Source organism: Mercenaria mercenaria, unplaced genomic scaffold, assembly GCF_021730395.1.
Source record: "Mercenaria mercenaria strain notata unplaced genomic scaffold, MADL_Memer_1 contig_4203, whole genome shotgun sequence".
NCBI lineage: Eukaryota > Metazoa > Mollusca > Bivalvia > Venerida > Veneridae > Mercenaria > Mercenaria mercenaria.
Genome location: NW_026462415.1, coordinates 24,338 through 49,084, shown reverse-complemented (window position 1 = coordinate 49,084; position 24,747 = coordinate 24,338). Strand labels below are relative to the sequence as shown.

Here is a 24,747-nt window from a genome sequence, read left to right as displayed (position 1 = left end):
GTAATTTATGATAAGACACGAGATGCACATCCGAAGCAGTCTCTTATTACAATTAAAGTTAAATCATAACTTTATTACAGTCATGAAATTTCTTTTCTGACAAGAAACTTAAAACTTCCTCAGTCTATTTCTTCAGGCTAAATATAGTCTTGTATTGTGAATTTTATTCATTGACTTAACTGGTATTGCCTCAACAGCAGCATTACTATATCCTCAGTAAAAGCCATCATTTGATATGCTATTTTACAGAAGAGAGAGCTTTTTATTACACATACGTGTATCATCTTGTATAAATACAGTACATAATATTCATCATAATCACATGATAATGCACAACCAAATTATACAGCATATGCATACAAAACATAATCATTCTTAAATGAGGCTGAGGAGATATGTAGAACAAACACATTAAATACAAGACATGTTCTACAAGTAATGAGGTTGAACAGTTTATTGAATAAACATTGTTGGGAATTCATAATTACACAATTTCATAAAAACTAATTTGAACCCTTAATATCTTGGACATCTGTTTGTATATCTGTTCTTTTCTATTCAATACCCCGTCGCCTGAAGTTCTTGTAGTATCTGATGTTATTAAGAAATAAGTTCCTTTATGTTTGTACTAAAGATCAAAACTTTAGAAATGCTTTAATAAATATCAGAAAGATCAGAGTGATTAAGGTTACTGACTTCGAACCATTTAATATTCATCTTTGTGAGTTCAAACCGTACGCAGAGCGACATGTGAGGAAACCATCCAGATGGCTTGTAGGATATCAGTGGTTCTACCCAGGGCCTGCTTATGCCTGATATAATACTTGAAGGACACCTAATATTTTCCTCCATCATTAAAGCTTGAAACTGCAGCATCAAAACCTTAACAGCCACCATATGACCAGAATTGTGTCAGTATGACTTATAGTTTGGTTAAAACCATTAAAAATGCCTCTCGCGAAAATATTGCATTATACTGTTCACTCGGTATAATATATTTCGATCTTACACTAATAAAAACAAATATCCTCTTTATATCAAATAATTGTTAAATAGCAGGTACATTGTACTGTGAATACACATAAACTTGTTCATTTTATGTTTACATACACTATATGAAGTAATTGTTTATACTTTTAAATTTGAAATTTGGATCTAATATACCTTTGAAATCCAACAGAAGTAAGTAAGGGATCATTCAGTTTTCTAGTTGTAATGTCAAGTTGTGGTGTCAGCAACAGTTAATATACCTTACTCCAGCTCATCTACTGCTATAGTATTGCTGCTATAATGAGTTACAGCTAGTTTGTTGTGAGGAGGATCAAAGCAGACTGATAACGGGCATTCCACTTTTTTGATGCTGCCTAATTTTGTTTCTGAATCTTCACTTATCTGGACAATATTTGATGATCCCCACCCACAGACCAGTATGTTTCCTTTTTTATCTGTACATACTCCCTGAGGAGCAACTAAATCAGGATCAGTAAATGTTGATAAATAATTTCCCATCATGTCTAGAGTTATCACACCTGTATGAATATCAGCCACATACACACGGTTTCCGTTTGTACTCACACTAATATTTTTACTGTTACTGAAAATTGGGTTTCCTGATTTGTCAGTTGTAATTTGATGTAACGTGGTGCCATTTTCATCATGAATATATACAGTTTCGTCTCCATCAGATATGAAAAATTTCCCATCATTGAAGGCCAAACCAAAACAGGAATGATCCATCTCCAGCTTCCTTTTTGGTGCCATCTTGTTTCCTAGTGATACAAACTGTATGGTGTCGTTGCGAAGACTTACTGCAGCTTCTTGTTTACTGGTTAGACATACAGCAAGAGGTGCTGCTGGCAGATCTAGATGATCTATGATGGTAGCTGTAGAAACATTCAGACGTTTCAACTTTCTGTTTCTAAGATCAGCAAGCAGCAAGGAGTCATCATCAATAAAACAGGATCCATATATATCACATGTATCTTCATTTTTCAGTTTAATGTTAATATTCCTTTTATATTTCACTTTGTAAACTGTGGTTCTTGGCCTGTAAGCTTCAGCTGTTGACACCTGTCCTAATGTCTTTAATTGTTTTAGGTAGTTTTTTATTTTTATATCAGCAGGAAAACTTATTTTTACTTCTGTTTGTATTCTAGTGGAGCTTGTGGAACTTTTAACTGTTACAATTTTTTTCTGAGCGGTTTTGACACATACAAATTCTTGGGCTTTATTTCTATTAGACTTTTGTAGCTTGGCAACAGACTGTTCCAGGTCATCAATATCTTTCTCTGCTTCCTTAATCTCACGCCGTAGATCTCTTTCTATATTATTATACTTTGCATCAACTTCTTTCAGTGATTCAAATTCAAGTCTCTTGAGCTCAGCCTCCAGTTCTTTTCTGTAGTTTGTAATAGAATCAGTTGCTTTCTGCTTTTGCTTCTTTAGGTCACTGAGGAGTTGTTGTTTGTTTTTCTTTATATACTGTACATCCTTCTTAGCTGCAATGAGTTGTTTCTTTGTTTGATCAGAAGTCGATTGTCTGTATAGATTGTCAACTTCGTTCGGAATAAAGTATATACCCTGGCATGTTCTGAAAAAGGTGAATCATGGATCTTGTGAACTAACATACACAGGCTTTTAACAAATTATATTCTTATAATACAGATTTCCAGTATTTTTAAAGACATTTATATTTCCTGCATTGTAGCTCACCTGAGCACGAAGAATCACTTGTCATCTATTCAAATTTACATACTTTAGAAGTCACAATTATAGCCTAATCTAAATCAAACTTGTTCTGAATGTTTGTCGAATTAAGATATGTCACTTTTGATATTTGTTTATACAGGATCGGAAACTAAAACACTAGGGCAAATCATAAATAAACTCAAGTTAACATTGTAGAAGTCACATTTTTTACAAGAATGTTTGTCTTTATAAAATCTAGGTCAATTGCAAACAAGATCATCTGCGTTAAAATGTAGGTTATATATCATCAAAGAACATTTTTAACACTCCTGTTCTTCACTAAACTTGGCCAGAATGTTTGTCTTTATAAAATCTATTTCAAGTTTGATACGGGTTCATCTGGAATTAGAGATTAGGTCTCTACGTTAAATCTTAGAAAAACTTCTTACACTACAAAAACCATATTTACTACCAATATGAAAGCCTTAAAGCTTATTCCGAATGGGACACAGGAATATTGTACTTACTACTGACAAATGTAACATAATTAAGCTGTAAAAGCAACTAACATTAAAAAAAATAAGATTTTGGTAATTGGAAGTTTCTGTTATCTCCCTGGGGCCGAAATGCGACTATAGGTATTATATTTTCTACACGTGTAGCATCGATATCTGACTATACGCGCGTTATCAGGACAGTGTGGCACCGAGATCATGATGATTGCGTCACGTACTTGTTAATTCTAGATCATCCTGACAAAAGCAAACTGGCTATTATTTCTTAGATGTTATAATTATCAATTGTGTTAAAATGTAGTTCCCTTGATAAAATAAATGCTTTTATTATGCGGTAATGTAAAGGAAACAAAAAAGATGAACTTCGCTGTATTTCGTTCATACTGTTTTTGACTTTTCAAAAGAGTACAATAATGTCATCTGCCAGTGATCTTTCAGAAAATGAAGAAAATAATCCTTATTATTTTGATTCTGACATATCAGTTCCGTCGGATGATGATTCAGGCGATGAAATTCCGTTGATTCAGTAAGCTGAGGAATTATTAGATTTACAAATATGTTTTTATTTAGTACACACATTTTATGCATTTTATGAAACATGTTTGTATAATTCTATAATTAAAGATGGATGTAAATATTACAACTTCACTGTACAAAGTTCATGTACATGTTTATAAATAGATTATACATAAAATAAACCATTGATATTCACACAAAAACGGATGTAAATTTTAAGTAATGCTGATGTTAATATTTTGTGTTAAGAATTTATTTCTATGTATTGGAATTTAATGTGTTTACTTGTGAAAAAAGTAAGAAAATCAGAAATGCTCAAATATTTATTTAACGTAATAGGTTTGTTAAAATTGTGAATATTTCGAAGTGAAAATATTATTTCTATTTGGATATAAGTTGTGGACAAAAATTGAATATAAAATCAATTGTTCAAACTTCGAAGATTTTGTAATTTTATTTTAATTTACACCCAAGTTATCAATGCATGATTTCAATTGACTGCATGCGAGTGCGATTATGGTAAGATCAGATAATGTTCTTCGAGGTGGTAATTCTTATCTTGCCGCAGCGGATATGTTACGATATCGGCCTCAGGGAGTTATTGTGTTTTCATGTTATATTTAAGACAATGCACAATACTGTTAAAAGAGTCTTATATTTTAGAAATCATCATGCATAACAGATATCTGGTCAACAGTGCATAAAATAAGTTCTTCCTTTCAGCAATATCAAGTAGATAGTTCATAACTTTGTTTTATAAAAGATGTAACTTTTCTTTTTTTTCTAAGTACTGTCCGGAGCCCGCCCATAACTTGATCAATAGGGTTAGCGCAATTCTGTGGATGATGAGGTCATAAATTTAAAAAACGGGGCAAGACGTATGTTTTTTTTGACAATTTGATAAAAGAAATTGTGTCTGACATCATTCAATGATTCACGATGAGCAGTTGACAAGCAGTTGTGAAGAATAGGTCAGTACTGGTGCAGAATCAAGGAACATTAGTTATTTTAACTGCCCACCGTTACATAACCGAAATGTTGTTGAGAAAACAGTGCCAATCCGAAAACAAACAACTATAGAATTGCAATTTTTGATGACAATTTAAAAACATGTTCTCTTAATCGAACTTTATGTACATGTATGCAGATTGATATTATGACCTAGGGAGATCAACAACTTTAAATGATATAATTTTCTCACATTTGAAATGTGAAATGTTTAGCTAATAATTATTTCTGCAAAGTAATGAATCACCTAATATACTGTCAAATAAATCTTTCACAAAAATTACTGGTTTTACAGTATGCAACCTTTAAATGTTATGAAAGGCTAAAGTATTTACCTGTGATTTTAGAGTGGTATTTATCTGTGATTTTAAAGTAGTATTTACCTGTGATTTAAAAGTATTTACCTGTGATTTATAGCTACACAAGTGTCACAGACAACCTCATCATGGTTCTTACAGAACATATCCAAAAGTTTGGTTTTATGAACCGAGCATTTCTCTGTTGGGAAACATGGTGTCGATGACTGTATACTATGTGTACTGAAATCAGCTTGATCCAGCAATTTGTGTGCTTTCATTAAAGGAAAAGTTTTGTGCATGTCTGTACATGGTATACAGTAATAGTCCTGACATTCTACACAGTATTTTTCAGCTTGTCGCGTTATATTTTTCTCAGTACACACACAACATTTTGTGTCAATTATTTCATCCGATGCAGTATCGCTACCCTTAGCCGCCATTTTATCTATTATCTATCCACAAGATTAAAGATTTATATGCTCTCAAATATATATGTCCCAATATAAATTATTCTACTATTAGACTAAGTTTAACTTCCAATTCTATGAAGAGAGTTTTTATATTTGGTATTGAAATTTATAAAATTCAATAAAGCCCGAGCATAAATGTCTTTGTTCGACTCGTGCAGGTATGCCTTTGTTGAATTAAAAATGTTTGGTCGATATGAAACATGATATCTTTGACAGGTTTAAAGTTTATAAACCTATTCCACTTGAATCTTGTCTAGTTTTGTATCAATGTCTGGTGTGTCTAAATAATTTCAAAACCAATTATAACAGCAGTGGATATTGTTAAACTAGTATTGTTTAAAAAAACTACTTCAATGTGCATGATACAAAATCCTAGTACGGTTGAAATCTGATATTTATATCAAATGTTAGTCGCAAGACTAATTCTTTTAAGTATTGTCTGAATATTTTATCAGATAAAAGAGTCTAGATGAAATGTATGTGAAACGCACAAAATCACTTAAGATTTTCATTCTGTGGTGAATACTGATGGACTTACGGCATAGCATTAGCACCAGGTGTGTGTTAGTTATCAAGTGAACTCGAAATTTCTGTATGTCTATATTTCCTTGCCATTTGGGCAATAAAACCTGGTTTGACAACCTTCCAGACTTAGACATGGTTAAAATGTGATATTTATAAGAGCGAACGCTGCCCGGTCTTCTTATATCACATTTTAGGGCTACCTGATCTACATGAGGCACTTAATCACCTAAATATCTACATATACTATGGACGTGAACTCGAATAACTAAGCTTAAATTTGGAGACACGTAATTAAACATATCGATTCAGTTAGTCGTACCAAGACGAAATTTTGTTTCACAAAATTTTGCCTTAGTATATTAATATTTCCACATTTTAACTCGAAATTTCGACTAAGTAACTTAGTTAATTATTAGTATGATTTGGCTGGATACAAAGCAACATAGATCCAAGGTAAATATGCAGAGTCTCAAGGCATAAAAGACTACACACTAAACGTGCAGCAATAGTATGATATCAAATAAAAAATCATTGAAATCATGCATTGTGACCCAGAGAAGCAAATAACACAAAAATATAAGATGTAACAGGAAATACTTTTGGACCCATGAGCTTCGTACTCTTAACCAAGTAGGGATCAATATTTCCAGGTAGAATTGGAATATTCAATCACTTCATTTTACTTAGTTAGTTGATTTGTACTAATTTATTTTAGCTAGATTGTGATGAAAGCTTTCAGCTTATTTGAACCACTCTCGACTAAGTAACTTGAAACTTCAAGATACGTAACTCGAAATTTCAAGTAAAGAAATAGAACACACCTGGCACCTGCTCTTCTGTATAAAAAATTAGGTTATTTAAATATTACTTCACTTATCAAGAAAATATCAATAAAATAGTATTGTTTTAAAATGTTTTTCCATGTGCGGATTCAGATATATGTAGCATCTCTTCCTGTTAAGGAAAAAAAAAGAAGCATTTTGCAAAGTTGATAGCTATTTAATCAAACTAATGTCTGGTCCTACCACTTCAGCAGTTATAATACTATTGAAAAGGTGAGATTGTCCAACTCCTACACAATGTAACTCCCCCTTTTCGCTGAAGTTCAGCCCAGTAATATTTTCTCTGTTTATTTTTTTAAATTTTATTTTGTTTAACAAAGTTGTATCTCAAAAGTTAAATGTTATATATTTGCTTGTAAAACTAGCAAATGCAAAAACTAATGCAGTTCTTTTTTAGCTCACCTGTCACTGTTTCTTCAAAACCACTGGGCAGATTTACACCAAACTTCACATGAATGATCCTAGGGTGGCTCCCTTTCATAATTACCCAAAGAATTGTATTCCATGCAGAACTCTGGTTGCCAATGCAACCGAAAGGAAAAACTTTAAAAATTTTCTTTTGCAAACCCACAGGTCCTTGGGCTTTTGCATTTGGTATGTAGCATCACCTAGTGGTCCTCTACCAAGACTTTTCAAATCATCCCCCTTGGGTCAAATATGCCCCCGCCCTGGGGGCACATGGTTTTTAGTTCTGCCCATTGTTTTCTTGTTTATGGCAAAGCCATTATTTTATCTGGGGACCATACGCCGCTTTTCACGGAATTGCACACTATGTATCATTGAATGTTCCGTATGCACTGCCGTATGAATACATCTACCGATGTCTCTAGATTATATTCTATAATACTTATAACATGTGTAAATGTATAAAATATAACACTGCTGGTAGAAAAAGTTACGATTTATTTACAAGTATATACAAATGCAAAACCTAGTATATAGTCCGTTCACATTCCATTCAGTTACAACACACATTAAGGTTTAGCAATATATCACAAACAACAGAAATTATTAGTTAACGAACAACATCTTGACAAACAACTTATCTGTCCAATGCATGTTTTACTTGTCTGTCCCATAGAGTTGTATACTTAAAATATTCTAATGGAGTAGTCCCCCTTAAAAAAAGAATGACATTTGTACAGAAATAAATGTAAACAATTGTCATAAACGATGTTTTATCCAGTTATGTTAAGGTTTAACACTGGAACATTGTTGCAAATGCATCAAAACGAAGATCTGTAACAGCTTTTTAAAAATGGTGAGTTTTTAAAGGCGCTGAACTGTCCAGAATTGTGACCCCTTTATGCAGTCCCTTTCCGGAATTCAATAGACGTATGAGTAAATTGACGATGGTTTTGTAGAATGATATACATGTTTTATATGCTGTTTAATTTTCATGTTAAACAATGCTTTCTTTCTATTATTTGGTGATGTGCAAACGTTTTACTCCGAAACATGGACCTACCCATCCCCCCTACTGGGGAAACATATGGTTTTGATCTTGTCCGTCCGTCACACTTCATTTCCGATCAGTAACTGGTGAAACATTTGACCTAGAAACTTCAAAGGCTTATGGAGTAGACATCGCCTATTGTTTTTGGGATCACTCCATCAAAGGTCAAGGTCACAAGGGCCTGAACATGGAAAACTATTTCCGATCAATAACTTTAGAACCACTTGACCCAGAATGTTGAAACTTCATAGGATGATTGGACATGTTAAGTAAATGACCCTAGTGATTTTGGAGTCACTGTGTTAAAGGTCAAGGACACAGCGGACAGAACATGGAACTCCATTTCCGGTCAGTAGCTTGAGAATCATTTGACCAAGAACCTTCAAACTTCATAAGTTTGCAGAACTTATGAAGTGGATGACCGCTATTGATTTTGGGGTCACTCTGATAAAGGTCAAGGCCGCAGGGGCTTTAGCATTAAAAACCATTGCCGATCAATAACTTAAGAACCACTTGACCCAGAATGTTGAAACTTCATAGGATGATTGGACATGCAAAGTAGATGACCTATTGATTTTGGGATCACTCTATTAAAAGTCAAGGTCACAGCGGACAGAACATGAAAATCCATTTATAGTCAGTAACTTGAGAACCATTTGACCTAGAACCTTCAAACTTCATAGGGTGGCAGAGCTTATAGAGTAGATGACCCCCATTGATGTCAAGGTCACAGGGGCCTGAACATGGAAAACTATTTCAGATCCATAACTTGAAAATTAACTTGATTCTGAATGTTGAAACTTAAAAGTATGATTTGACATGCAGAGTAGATGACCCCTATTGATTTTGGGGTCACTCTATTAAAGGTTAAGGTTACAGGGACCAGAACATGGAAAATGGTTTCCGATCAATAACTTGAGAACCATTTGACCCAGAACCTTCAAACTTCATAGGATGATAGGACTTAAAGAGTGGATGGTCCTTATTGTTTTTGGGTCACTTGAGCTAAAGTCAAGGTCACAGGGACCTGAACATAGAAAACTTTTCAATCAATAACTTGAAAATCACTTGACCCAGAATGTTGAAACTTAGTGGGATGATTGGACATGCCAAATAGATGATCTCGATTGCAGCCAGGCATCAGTGTCTCTTTGACTTTCGCTCCTGTCCCCTATTGACTTCTTGCCTATACTAATATGCAGAGGGGGAGACATGCGCTTTTCTACAAAAGCATTTTCTAGTTTTTCTTAAAACTAGCGTGTTTTGTGATATACACTTGTAAAGATTACATGCCCGAAACGGTAACCATTCATTCTTAGACAATAGATTGATACAATAACAAAAGAAATCAACCACAATCGATACGGTGTAAGTAACTTGACAGCAGACAGACAAAAAACTCGTTAGATAAAGATAGCGGGTCATTATATTAAGCGAAACATCAAAGTTTATTTCTGTGTCAAAAAATTCTGCTGATAGTCTAAATGTGCGGAATTATTTCTGCATGACAGCCTCGCCCCACAGAATAAGCAGAAATAAAAACCCACATAATTAACCCGCTATACGGTACATCTATTTCTTGCCTGTTTGTTTTGAGTTTTACATTGTTTCCAAAAGTATTTTTCAAATCATCGGCAGCCTGTCAAGTTTCATTATTTATCGAGTAAACTATGATAAGTAAGATGTCACATATTACAGACAATTATAGATACAAGGAATGAATTGTGTATAGTCGATTACACATACTACTTTTATGCGTTTCTTGTTTGCTAGAAATAAAAAAAAGTCAAATATAGGACATAATATTTTAAATAGTGCTTCATTTTCCAATATATTTTTTAATAAGCCAAGGACCATAACTCTTGTTTGGCTATTAAATCCTAATCAAAACACCAGGTGCACAATATCACATGGGGATAACATTTTTATCTTTCATAACAAAATATTAATTGGGATATGTGAGAGACAAACTTAAATGTTCTTTATGCACAATTTTGTTAAAATCGAACTCTTCTAATAAAATAAACGCATTTAGTCTATATATCAATTAAAATAACTCTTTTTTTGTAATTAAACTCGTAGTGTTCATGCGAGTGCACTCTGTCATATATTTGGGGAAAGGAATGTGTCATATATTTGGAGAAAGGAATGAATTAAGTGAAAGAATGGAAAATTCTGCGATAAGTCATGTCAAAACGGACCAAATATACTTTAAGCGATAGGTATTTTTATGGTTTTTGCGTTGATATGTATATATTTCACTTTCTTCTGTCTTTTCTGTAGCCTTTTCCCTTTCCCTCGGGAATTTTGTTTTTATGATTTTTACCCTTATTTCATTAATCGTATGGCAGTAGGAAGAATCAGTACAAATTTAGAATTCACAGAAATATATTATACTTGTCCATCTATGAATTTAGATTATACCATAAATCGTTAATAGCTTTGTTCCGTAAATATTTACTAAGTAAAGATCCTGGCCCAAATTTCATGAAAAAACTTAAGTAATTACTTAGTTAAGTCTGCTATTCTAAAACTGAGCTATTGCTTAAGTTGTTGTTATTTAATGTTGATTTTTTCAATGTATTTATAGTTAAAATATACTATGGTAGTAGTATTTGTCAACAGTACTTATTCAAGTCACGCAAATATGATATTTCTATTTAAAGGCCTAGATTTTGGCAGTGGGCCAAGGGATTTCTGTCTTCACCAGCACAGTTGGGGGCTAATGACAATCACAGTATGGTTCCAATAAACAAGGGTCATTGTTTATTGGTGAGACAGTCTACCTTACAAGTGTATGAATTAGTGAGAAGGGAAACAATGTAATTTATTTTAAATTAATGAATAATTTATAACATTTAAAGTTATGCTATTTTTTGCATTTTTATATAAAGAAAAATATTGTTGATCAAACACAATAATAAAATTATCAGAAACTTATTTTCACAATAATGAAATAACGAGAAACTTACTTAAAGAAATATGCAAGTTTTTATTTTTTCAAATTATGTCTGGAGAATTGTGATATTTCAGAAAAATGTAACTTTCACTCATTTAAAGCTTGCAGAGTACTGTAAATAACATTTGTCTAAAATTGAAAACAGAATGTGCATTTCAAAGTTACAAAGCAAAGCATGAAAAAAGTCACTTTTGGTAACATACTGAAAATGAAAATCAAGTATAGATGGAACACATTGATTTTATATTATATGGTTTGTCAGCACAAAGAAGTTTTCACTATACTTGTGTTTTATGATCATTATTATTTTCAGTATTATTACTGTATCTTTTATCATCCTATATGTAATATAATAATAATGATAATAATAATAATAACAATAATTGTGATTATTTTTTATTATTATTATAATCATTACTATAACATTAAAGTAATAGTTATTATCATCTATATAATATCATAATAATAATTATTTTTATTATCATTCCACATTCACTGAAGAAAAATTAATTTCTTTCAACTCCACTGCACACATCTTCATGGTCTAGTTGGGGTCCCTGCTGTGCTAATTGCCCTCTAATCTGTTACTGTTACATAATCGCTGATAAGCAGCAGATAAGATGGGAGTTGTATACTGGATTTGGGTGGGGGGGGGGGGTACACTTATATAGTAGTGAATCTAGGCCTTTAAGCACGATATAAGAAAATTAATCCTTACCATGCTAAATTTCTATTTTGAACTTGTCTATCTTTCAATTTGGACAGTACTATAAATTATGAAAAGGGGTGCATACCAAAAAGTTAATGGCTGAATGGCAAACAGTGCAGATCATGATCAGTCTGCACGGATGTGCAGGCTTATCATCATCTACACTGATCGTAAATTTATGTGTTAGATGTAAAAAAAAAATGTTTCACTTTTAAAATATTTTAGATGACCTATTCATATTCTTGAATATTTATTTTATTTACAGACAGTTTCTTGTGCGTAAATATTTCTCTTTTTTTTGTACATAGATATATGTTTAGCATGATGTTTCATGTATTGAAAAGAACGTAAATTTATGTGTTAGATGTATAAAATGCAACGATTTCTAAATATTTTAGATAACATATTCGTATTCTTAAATATCACTTTTATTTGACAATTGATAAAGTATAATATAAATTTTCGACTTGTTCCGCTTAACACTTTAATATTATTAAAACTTCATTCAAGTATATCGTTTGGCAAACCGCCCGCCAGAAAATGCACCAGATAATGACCAAAGCTGTTAATTACCGACCCCATCCCCGTGTTACTACAACAACAACAATTAGTACGGAAATCGACGAATGCGTCTGGTAGCGCTGATATTGGACTATTGACTTCATGATAGATAGAGCTGTCCCGCTTTATCGGTTTAGAGATGTTTCTAAAAGTTGGTAATGCATTAGTAGCAAAATGTGACTAAAGGTCAAATAGACAGACAAAGCAATAAAAATATTTAAAATCTCAACATGAAATAAATCAACTTTATTCATACTATAAAATATATTATATCGAAAGAAAATACAGTAAGAAGCAAAATAAAACAGGAGCAGCTACATTTACATCTTTTAAATACGTCATGTGATAAAAACCGATGTATCATCTATCCTAAAAACACAAAATATTTTAAAGTAATTAAGTTTTAAAACAAAAATATCATTTTCGTAATAAGCAACTTTTACGATGGTGCGTTTTTCAATTACAAAAATAAACAAGAGGGCCATGATGGCCCTGTATCGCTCACCTGAGTACCATTGCTCAAAATGATATGATCAAGTTTTGACATAGAGGGTCCTAGGCTCAAATGCTGCATTTTTGTACTAACATGATATTCCTTACCCTGGAAGACTTAAATAGCATTTAAAACCAATCTCATTAGATGCTGCTGATATATATTCGTTTAAATAAAATAAAGGGAGGTAATTTGTCATAAATGCAGTCAAAAGTTATCTACCCTGATTGTCCGAGTCCATCTTATGGCATAAATGACATTTGAAATCAGTATCTTCATTGGTTACTGAGATACAACCATTTTGATTTGAAACAAAGGGAGGTAATTTGACATAAAATCAGTCCATACTATCTACCCTGATTGCCTCAGTCCAACTAAAATCAATAATGAAATTCCAAATGAATTCTATCACCATTTACCGAGATAAATCCATTTTTATTAAAATCAGGGGAGGTAATCATGCATTGGTATATGCATGTAGAAGATACAGAGTACAAGCCTATACAACAATATATTAGTAAAGTATTCATATCGATAAAAGTTCCATCAAGAGTTACCTAATACGACTATTTCTTACCATGGAAAACATAAATAACGTTTCAAACAAATCTCATTTGAAGCTGCTAAGGTGTATTCATTTAGATAAAAAATAAAGGGAGGTAAATTGTCATAAATTCAGTCAATATGTATCTTCACTGATTGTCCAAGTCCATCTGTTGACATAAATGCAATTTCAGATCAGTGTCTTCATTAGTTACGGAGATATACCCATTTTAATTTCAAATAATGGGAGGTAATTTGAAATCAGTCCATAGTTATCTACCCTGATTGTCTCAGACCAACTAATGACAATAATGAAATTTTAAATAAGTCTTACTGATGTAAATCCATTTTGATTACAATCAGGGGAGGTAATCAGATATAAAATAACTCATGGAATCCAAGATTTATTGTTGTTGAAGATATTTTGGAAGTTCGTATCAAGTCAAACCATAAAAGAAATCTCTATATGGTTGCAAAGGCCAAAATAGCAAATGTTGGACCTTTGAGGGGTCATAACTCTAGAACCCATGATGGAATCTGGCCAGTTCTAGAAAGGAACCAAGATCTTGTGGTGATACAAGTTGTGCGCAAGTTTAGTTAAAGTCAAATCATAAATGAAGCTGCTATTGTGCAGACAAGGTCAAAATAGCTAATTTTGGCCCTTTCAGGGGCCATAACTCTCGAACCCAAGATGGGATCTGGCCAGTTCAAGAAAGAAACCGAGATCTTATGGTGACACAAGTTTTGTGTAAGTTTGATTAAATTCAAATCATAAATGAAGCTGCTACTGTGCAGACAAGGTCAAAAAAGCTAATTCTGGCCCTTTCAGGGGCCATCACTCTGGAACCCATAATGCAGTCTGGCCAGTTCAAGAAAGGAACTAAGACCTTATGGTGATAAAAGTTGTGTGCAAGTTTAATATAAAAAAATCATAAATGAAGCTGCTATTGTGCAGACAAGGTCAAAATAGCTAATTTTGGCCCTTTCAAGGGCCATAACTCTGGAACCCATAATAGGATCTAACCAGTTCAAGAAAGGAACCGAGATCTTATGGTGATACAAGTTATGTGCAAGTTTGGTTGAAATAAAATCATTAATGAAACCTCTATCGTGCAGACAAATCAGCTACCCGGCTGCCTACATACTTTCTCCCTGTTTTAATAATCAAGTCCTATACCATGACATACAATACCGGAGTTCTAGACTCCGGGTCTAGAGTAGAGATCCGAGCTAGTGAATTTGATGTGATCCTAGGAAATATTGAGATATTTTTTCATAACCTTAGGACCGCCAGCATATATTTATGCAATCTCGCCAGGCATATATATGTTTTTGACAACACAGAAAATGATGTCACTCGACCTTCAGCTATTTCCGGAAGAAAAGAAAATGAAAGTAGAAATGCTAAACTTGAAAACGAAAGCCATATTTGATTCGTAGATAGTCAGGGGTCACCCCGTCTGGATGCTCATGGACATCTGTTGTTTTTTTTTTTTTGTTATTGGGGAGTCAATTTTCAGCACTTTGTAACGAATTGAAATTGAAATTACCTGGGCTTTAGTATAGCATGTCAGCTTTTCATCTACGAAAAGATATTTGAGCTCGAATAAACACAAATCCCAAAGGGGTCCGTAACGGACCAAGGGTACACTGATAATTTTGGAACTTCATCAAATCGCTCAAAAGGTTGTTTTTGATGTTGTCTGAGAGTGTCAGTATATGCCTTGGATGTAAGATATAACCATATTTGAGAGCTGCAGACCTAGTCTAAGACATTTCAGAAATATTTTCAAAATAAATTTTGTGTAATAAATGTTGATTCTATGGAAGCGTGAAAGGGCCATCAGACTCTAATATGTTTTATTACGTTAAGGCTGCGGAAAGGATATGGGCAATATCCCCATGATGCTTTTGTAAAATAAACTGCATTAGCATATCTGTATTAAACCACATACGCATGTTTAACAGTTTCAAATGCTATATGTCAAAATACAACTTATTCAACTAATAATGTCAAAATTCTTCTCCTTTCTTTTCCGAGGTGAAGGTCACGATTGACTGGTTTACAACATGGTCATTCAGTTTCACCAGCAGCTTCTTAGTAATGAATAGCATCTCTTTGTCAGCATCAATCACAGCGCTTGTTAAAATAAATGATGGAAAAGCACCGGTCAACATCGAAATGCTTCTGGTGAATTGAAAGAAAGGCAGAGAAACGAATTGTCGACTTATTTTTGGGGTATTTAATAACCCTAAAGTACCTCACTTTTATATTTCTTTGAAAACATGTCCCCAAAGGCAAAATTCGCAGCGTTCGAAGTTGAAATTACCTTCACAAATGTATTGAAGAAATGTGACCGGTACATAATGGAAGATAAATTACCACTTGTTTGATATCCATAGTACACATTTACCGAACTGCATGGTTAGGTATGAAATGCGCGATTGAAACGGGTTAGTATATTTTCCCGTTCATGACCATGGTTCTTATAGAATACCTAGGGGTAGGGTATAACATGTACAGAGGCATTTTCTTTTTGGTCTGGCGCCAGTGTGCAACCCATTATTACAATGGATAATGTAGTTAACGGCCACGTGCCAGACTTAAGCACGCAAAACCACAGGTATTTTCTAATTTAAAACAGACTCTATTTTGACAGGCGTCACTGTTCATAGTCAGGATTTTCATCTGACAATTTAAGGATAAAAGGTAGGACTGGAGCAGGTCTTTTAGGTGCCGTGTCGTATTGTCGTATGTCGTTTCATATTTTGTACAACGACCTAAAAGTGTTAACAACAAAACAGTGCATAATGACGCGGGATTGTATCGCGATGCCTTGTTTTTTTTTCTTTTTTCGTGTGTCGTTTCATATTTCGTATAACGACCTAAATGTGTTTACAACAAAACAATGCATAATGACGCGGGGAAATGTCGCGATGCCGTGTTGTTTTTTTCGGTCGTATAGTGTGTCGAGTGTCGTGTCGCATTTTATTAAATCAGTTTCCCCCATTTTCCACTTTTTTCTTCATCTTTTCTTTTTTCTTAAATAACTTGCACATATTTCTGTTAAATATGTGCTCTTTTTTTTCTGTCTATATTTGTGATTTTTTTCCATACACACTTCTTCACATTTTTGTAAAATATTACCTCTATTTGTAAATTGCCTGATAACAAATGTCAATGACAATATACGACTGTAACTAGTATATGAAGTAGTTACAAAAATATGTATACATAATAGAGCACTAAGATTACATGTTTAACAATATGTCTTGATATTTACATTATTATTTCATGTAACTGTACGTTTATCATCATGTGTTTATATGTATCTATATATGTTTACAATTTGAAATAAACGGGGATATCCAAATTGGGGCTTGACAGAAAAATAAATAAAGTGTAAACTGGCATGACATGATTTGTTTTAATTTGTTTAATACAAGATGAACCGTCTTTATCACCTTGAAATACATTTATAAATTGATTATAACCAAGGTCATTATGTTCAACGTGAGGAAAAGCAGCTTAAGTAAACAAGTACAACACTTAACAGTGATAAGCTGAAAACCCCCGCTTCGTTAAATCTCCAATCGAACTGATAAAAATATCTGCTGATCTCAGTTATGACATTAATTGATGAGCGAATGTCTTTATCAACTTTGCATGGGTCATATATAAGCTTATAAAAATGTTTTTCTTATCTAAGTTGTGCGGCTTACAGATCTATTTTAAAGCATTACTTGTTATGTCCAAATGTTGGATCACGTTGTCAGATTATCTTTTTAATTTTTCTTCAGTGGAATACCATACAGTTTAAAATCAATAATCATGTTTTCATACGGATGTCCATAGAATATACCAATTTGAGAAGAAGAATTAAATATCAAAATATTCTACTGTTCTAGTGGAAAACCACAACGTTTCTTCTTTGAAATCCAAAGTTTATATCTCAACGAGACTTCTGTCTTTAAAATAGATTCATGTTTTACATATTTTAACAACTAGTAACCAATAAAACTGACCCTTATAGTAACTGTCATTAACATTATAAATCAGTCAAATCAATAAACGCCCATACTGATAAAATTACATGTCAATCAAGTCAAATAGTTTATTTAAATCTCTTTATTCGTACAGCATAAAAAATTACAATATTACATTATTTAAAAAAAAACAAAAACAAAAAACAATACAGAAATATGTTACAATTTGACCAATACACTAGTTTTATACATTTTAATATTTCAAAACCTTACATTGAGTAAGATGACTTAGTTACTGACTTATAACTATGTATACCTTCAAAAGGTTTGCTTAGTACATAAAACATTAGGAAACTGTGAATCTATCTGTGACTAGCTGCAAATAGATGCTGACAGTGTAGGGAAATTGTGAATCTATCTGTGACCAAATAAAGTTAAAATAGCTTTCTTTGAGATATATATTTGTGAATCTGTTCACTGTTCCCTGAGTCTCATACTATTTTCCTAAGCTATATATTGACAATCAAGTTTACAATTTCTTATATTACTGTTTATAGAAAAATTATGTTTCCAGCTGTATATACATTTTCAAACCGGAAAGAAATACAAGAATTATGTTGGCACGGTTTACAATTTAGAGTACTCCCAGACTGTTACTCGTGCAGACAACCAGTCTCTGGAATGTGGCACAAGATCACAGTTATTTGCCCTTGGTCGACAATAAGGAAGTAATTACGCTGAAAATAGTTCCTCTGTTTGATGGTGAATATTAGTGATATTTTTAGTGAAAGACCTGCATTCAATGACATAACTGAATAGAGGAGACGTTAAATAGTAGGTACATGTGCAATTTGATAGAATAAGAGTGTCAGAATATGCATAAAATGACTTTTTGATAGGACAAGTTTTGCCTGTTTCCTCCATCTAGAGAGTATTCTTCATACGTATGTGATTTGGTTCGCCGATCTACGTACCGCAGGGTCGTGAGTTCGATTCCCGGGCGAGGCGTATGTTCTCCGTGATGATTTGATAAAAGACACTGTACCTGAAATCATTGTCCTCCACCTCTGATTCATGTGGGGAAGTTGGCAGTTACTTGCGGAGAACAAGTTTGTACAGGTACAAAATAAATGAACACTGGTTAGGTTAACTGTCCGTCATTACATAACAGAAACACAGTTGAAGTATGAAAACTGTCAATCTACTGCAATTTTCGAAATTAAGGCCGAATCGGTCTTACAATAAATCAAGCATACGATCTTATCATTTTAATAGCTGAATGTCCTTCGTTTTCAAAAATCAGGATTCAATTCAATTCTGCATTGTAAAAATATTTGTTTCAAAATTGCAAAATTGCAATTCAGTAGGTATACAGACATCAACATATAAGAAAATGGCGCGAAAAAATGGCAGAAAATAACAGATTCTAATAGTTCGCAGTTTTGGCTCTGTAGAAATACATTCCTTTCTTGTGATGCATTCTTTTTGGCTCAAATTATTTAACAGACCTATCCTTGCTATGTTGGTAACTTGGTAGAATTTTCGTCGTAAAAAAAAACAGAACTTGTCACGGAAAATAAGTCATTCTTTCAATTTGTATACTGCACTGACAACATTCCTCAAGAAAAAATAACTAAGTCACAGACCTTTCAAATGCCCGCGCTGTGTGCATTGCTCAGTGCGCGCTGCAGCAGCTCAAAGTCCCCCTATTTCATATAGAGTATTTAGTGAGTCAATACCTCAGCAAACTGTCTCTGTGGTTACCTTAGCGCGAAGTGATATGTATTGTATTCGTCTGTTCTTGTCTCGCTTCCAATATAAATTGTCGTCAGCAGCAGTGGCTTCGCACATTAATTGTAAATGAATTTAATGTAAACAAGCTTAGCTTTATAAAAACGCTAGTATGTGGCCGTTGCCGATTTAACGTCGTAAATAGTTACTTTAACATTTTTAAACATCGCTCTACAATTAGACACAATCACAGCACTGTTAACGGAATCGTGTGCCATGATAGCTCAGTCGTAGGACGTTCGCCTATGGATATAGAGCACCACCTGAAGTAGAGACAGAGAAAAAGAGGTCACAGTTAGGCATAGTAGCTGGTCCAGCGAAAAGACTTTATTCCTGAAAGATACTATCTTCAGATGATGGTAAAAAATTGCAGCTGGCCCGACGCAGTGACTTTCTTCTCGAGGATGTATTCACGCAGCTGCTGGTTCCACGCAAGATTTTTTTTCCTTAGCGGGAACATCATAATCAAGTTTCTTCTCTCCACAAGCGAGATTTTTGGACTTTATCGCAGATTTTCGTATAAAACTATCGTAATATCGTCTCGCCAAAGCGGGCCGAAAACAGTCAAACAGTCTATCACAACATAATTTCAAAAAGAGTTTCCTGTTGGTGGTTTTGCAGCTGCCTCCGATAAAATATGCTTGCAAACATCATTTTTCCCGTCATGCAGAAGTAAATTTCCTTTCTCACACTGCCAAATGTTAGCTTCTTTTTGTTACCTTGAACAGCATCATTTGAATGCATACGTAAATATTGTATCATCGTTCCTACGCAGAGACACAACTGTTTTACTCGCCATTCGAAGACTTCGCAGTTTGATTTATCCGCCAGTTTTATGAAGTTATATCCTGAAGATTTAAGTCTCAAATACTGATCTGTGTCAACATTTTGATCTCCATCCGCATGACTTTTTGTTACGTTTACATGACCTGTAAAAAGAACAATAATGTCGTAAACATTGTATTTGTATGACCTGCCTCTGGAAATGAGTAATAGAAAAATAAATAAAGTATAATACAAACTTACACGAGAAAATAGAATCAGTTATAGGACGAATTATTTAAATATCTTTTTACAAAACAACATGGTCATGATGACCCTGAATCGCTCACCTAAGTAATATGAGCCACATGTTTAAAATGGCAAACTGACGCTAAAGAATTAGAAAGTAAGTCAGTAGGTCACATTCATGGTCACTGAAAGTCAGTTTTAAGATCAGTGTGCAAAAAACTGTACATGTCATCCAAATTTCAAGGCTGCATCTTAAAAAACAAGAAAGTAGGTCAGTAAGTCAAGGTCACAGTCAAGTTACCCCTTATAGCTCGGGGTCATCAGGTAATTATAATTAAACAGTGTAGGAAATATGATCTGATAATTTTTTAAGTATTTATTCCTAAATAACTCATATAACAAGTGACCCCAGTGTGTGTCCTCTTTTCACCCCAGGGGCATAATTTGAACAATCTTGTTAGAGATCCACTAGGCAATGCTACATTCCAAATATCAAAGGCGTAAGCCTTGAACTTTCAGACAAAAAGATTTTTTTTGTCCTTATATAAGTTATATACCTATTACTTGAATAGCGGAGCTAATAACGCACACTTGTCATTTCGGAGTTCGAGTTACATCTTCGTAAACTTATAGAATTTAGAAATCTTAAGATATTTTGGATTTCTTTCCGAAAAGTGTACCGACTGTCTGACATATTACATATAAATAAAAAGTGGCAAATTGTAATTACACGAAAATGTACAATTGGCATGAAAACGTATCTTTATCTTATCAGTAAAAACTTAAAATTTGCCGGAAAAAAGTTCAACGCGGCCGCACCAGTCGAACCATCCCTGAATACGCCTTAGCAAAATGATGTACTTTTTGGCGGCAAGTTATTCTGCCTTTGCGACCAGTGCAGGCCAAGATGTGTGGGCTGATCATGGTCTGCACTGTTTGCTATTCGGTCAGTAAATTTTGAGTGAACACCCCTTCTAATAATAAATGACACTGCCCAAACTTTATGACATACCAGTCCATTTTAGAAATTTAGCAGGGTAAAGGTTAAAACTATATTTAGAACACAGGAAAACCAGCATGTTTAAAGAAAATGAAAGTACAATTTGTTATATGCCATTTTTTGAGATATCCATTGGGTGACTAACGTAATGAAATTACCGATAGTTATTGTTCTAATTGTCTGTAATCCCGAAACCTTAATGGCCTCAATCACATTTGCTTAGTTGTTTTAATGTGTTGACTATTTCCAAAACTGAAATTCCGAACAGCATCATGCACGTATATTTGCTTTAGTGTTGTAAAATCTATGTCCGGGAAAGCATAAAATAAATTTCAAAATAATTCAAAGACGTTTCTAACTGCATTAAAATATCATAATTATATTGTGGTTAAATGTCCGAATAACAAATCCTCAGTTCCAAACGATTTCAACTCTGAATATATGGCTGTCAGTTACTCTATTATTTTTTTAAGTTAATGACTTATTTAAGTTGTGCACAACTATTAACACAACAGACAGCATTAACTATTATAAGGAGTCCTGATAATATACACTTATTGCATAACTTGCAGGTATACAGTCAAAAGTTTTGCCCGAGGTCTGCACTGAAAGATCACAGTTTAGACTATTGACTGGAAAATCATTCAGTACGTTTTATAACAAGACTTCAGAAAACAAGAGGCCCAAGTGGGCCTTAGTCGCTCAACTGAGGCCAAATTTGATGTAATTAGATCTTGCTTGTGACAAAGTATTACATTTAAAATAGAATTTTAAACAAGAGCTGTCCGTAAGACAGCGCGCTCCACTATTCGGCGATCTGACAGTAAAATGAATATATATCTCAATAAGAGACCTCTACTTTAAAAGGAAGAAACACTAAGGGGCATAATTCTGTCAAGAACACAAATGAGAGTTATTTGGATTGTTACCAGACATGCAGATGACGATAGTAAAGATATATTTTAAGTTTCAAGTCATTATCTTATAAAGTACCAAAGTTATGCCCAGAAAACAAAATTTGTCAAAAAAATAAAGTATGAAAGGGGCATAATTTGGTCAAAAATACAAATCAGAGTTATGGGGATTGTTACCACACATGCAGATGATGATGATAAAGATACATCTGAAGTTTCAAATCTTTATCTTATGTTGCAGTAAAGTTATATCCACAGAGCGAAGACTGCCAAAAATCTTTAAGTATGAAAGGGGCATAATTCTGTAAAAAATACAATCAGAGCTATGAGGAATGTAACCACACATGCAGATGATAATAATAAAGAAATGTTTTAATTTCAAGCTACTAAAGATATGTCTATAAACGAAGCTTTTGAAAAAAAAATAACAAGAAAATAATTCCATGTATAACAACTTTGTGACCTTGACCTTGGGTATAATGGGCCCAGCCCCTGCACAATCTTTGTTTGTATGCTGGACAATGTTAATGTGAAATTACATTAAGATATAAGTAACAGTAACAAAATATGACAGAAAATACAAAAGTTGCCGAAAACCTTTAACCTTAAAAATAATCTAAGTATAACACCTTGGTGACCTTGACCTTGGGTATAAGGGTGCAGCTCCAACACATACTTTGTTTGTATGCTGTGTGCTATGCTATATGTTATGTGAAGTTACAGTAAGATATAAGTAACAGTAACAAAGATATGACAGAAAAACAAAGGCTGTCAAAACATTTAACCTTAAAAATAACCTAAGTATAACACCTTGGTGACCTTGACCTTATGTATAATGGGCCCAGCCCCTGCACATATTTTGCTTGTATGCTGGACAATGATTATATTATGATGCACCTTTTTCTTAAATAAATTATATAATGCATCATAATTAAGTTACATATCTTTGTCATTAAAATACACATTTTCTTAATTTTCAATATTTGATAGGCATGTTTAGTATCAAAATGTTTGTATTAAAGTCAGGATTTTGAATCTGTAGAGTTCATTTTTCAATTATAAATTTTGTTTCAAAGATTTAGCAACAGATTCGAATTTGATTTAACATTTCTTAAATTTGTTAGAAGTATGCTATAAATTCTAAAGTTTGGCAAATTTATCAAGTTTATCACTTGTCTGATTGAAAGCTAATGCAAAGTTGTCACATTCAGCCCTTAAAGAGTGTCTATCACAAAAGAGTACATTTGCTTGAAGCATATAAGTCTGACATGTGATAGGTCTTTGTAAACTGTAGCATTGTTTGCTTTTCACAAAATACCTTTAGGCTGAAAGCTAATAAACAGTCTTTTCAAGGTAAAGATGTTGTTTATGGATAATTAAGTTAAGTAATTACAAAGTCTGCTAACACATCCTGCTATGAAGCCTGTGATTAAATCTGACCAATAATTTTGAAGTATTTGTGTCAATGAACCAATCATCTATGAAAATCATATTGTAACATTCTGATTGGTTATTTAGATTTTTTTAAGTTTGAGTTGTGAAACTCTATTATTGAAGAGTTGTTTCTGGACCTCCAGACAGTGCACATGTTAATATAGTTAATTCTGGACCTCCAGACAGAAAACAATGTTAAGATAGCTTTTTTGGACCTCCAGAGAATTTACATGTTACTATAGTTTTATTCTGGACCTCCAGTGTGTTTAGGAACTTCTTGTATTTGGACATTGCATAAGTTTAATTGTGGATCTCCACGTTTGTTGTTAAAATTGAATATTCAGGATATCCTGTGAACGTTATTGGACAATCTCTGAATAAACATCAAAAACATCATCTTGTTGAAACTGCATCCCACACACTCTGACCGTTGTATTTCCAAAATTTCATAATAATTATGTGACACTTGGTGACCTTGTCCTTAGGTATAACCGGCCCAGCCCCTGCACAAACTTTGCTTGTATGCTGGACGATGTTTATGTGAAGTTACAGTAAGATATAAGCAACAGTAACAAAGATATGACAGAAAAACAAAGGTTGTCGAAAAACTTTAACCTTAAAAATAACCTAAATATAACATCTTGGTGACCTTGTCCTTATGTATAATGGTCTCTGCCCCTGCACATACTTTACTTTGCTTGTATGCTGGACAATGTTTATGTGAACTTACAGTAGATATAAGCATGATAAGCAATAGTAACAAAGATATGATTATACCCTTTTCTAGTATGATGTCAGATGTGAGACACAGCACAAGATCCATTTGAATATATCTTTATTTTGCTGCCAGACCTTACAGTGCTCAGATGTGGAATGGCACACACATCTGTAACAAAAAAAAAACTGCATCAAATATACATTTAACCTACTAAGGTGATAACAACCTTTTTAGTCACTACCAAAATGTTATTATTCAGTCAAAACAAATCTACTGTATTCATGACAACAAATGGAAGTTACAGAACT

At 33.4% G+C, this 24,747-nt stretch overlaps 1 protein-coding gene across 1 annotated transcript; it reads right to left on the bottom strand.

The window, feature by feature from the left end:
* Window positions 1-322: 322 nt before the first annotated feature.
* On the bottom strand, window positions 323-5,347 carry LOC128553691 (uncharacterized). Its single transcript, XM_053534867.1, has 2 exons — window positions 5,132-5,347; window positions 323-2,590 (listed from the first exon to the last, which is right to left on the bottom strand). The coding sequence occupies exons 1-2, from the start codon at window positions 5,323-5,325 to the stop codon at window positions 1,252-1,254; spliced, it is 1,533 nt and encodes a 510-aa protein (XP_053390842.1). The 5' UTR covers window positions 5,326-5,347; the 3' UTR covers window positions 323-1,251.
* Between the last annotated feature and the right edge of the window lie 19,400 nt (window positions 5,348-24,747).

What these genes read in the sequence shown, in the direction of transcription:
- LOC128553691 (XM_053534867.1), bottom strand. Translation starts at nt 5,325, where the DNA reads ATGCACAAAACTTTTCCTTTAATGAAAGCACACAAATTGCTGGATCAA. An exon ending in TGTGTAGCTATAAATCACAG is followed by an intron (nt 2,591 to 5,131) that starts GTAAATACTTTT and finishes CACCTTTTTCAG; the next exon opens with AACATGCCAGGGTATATACT.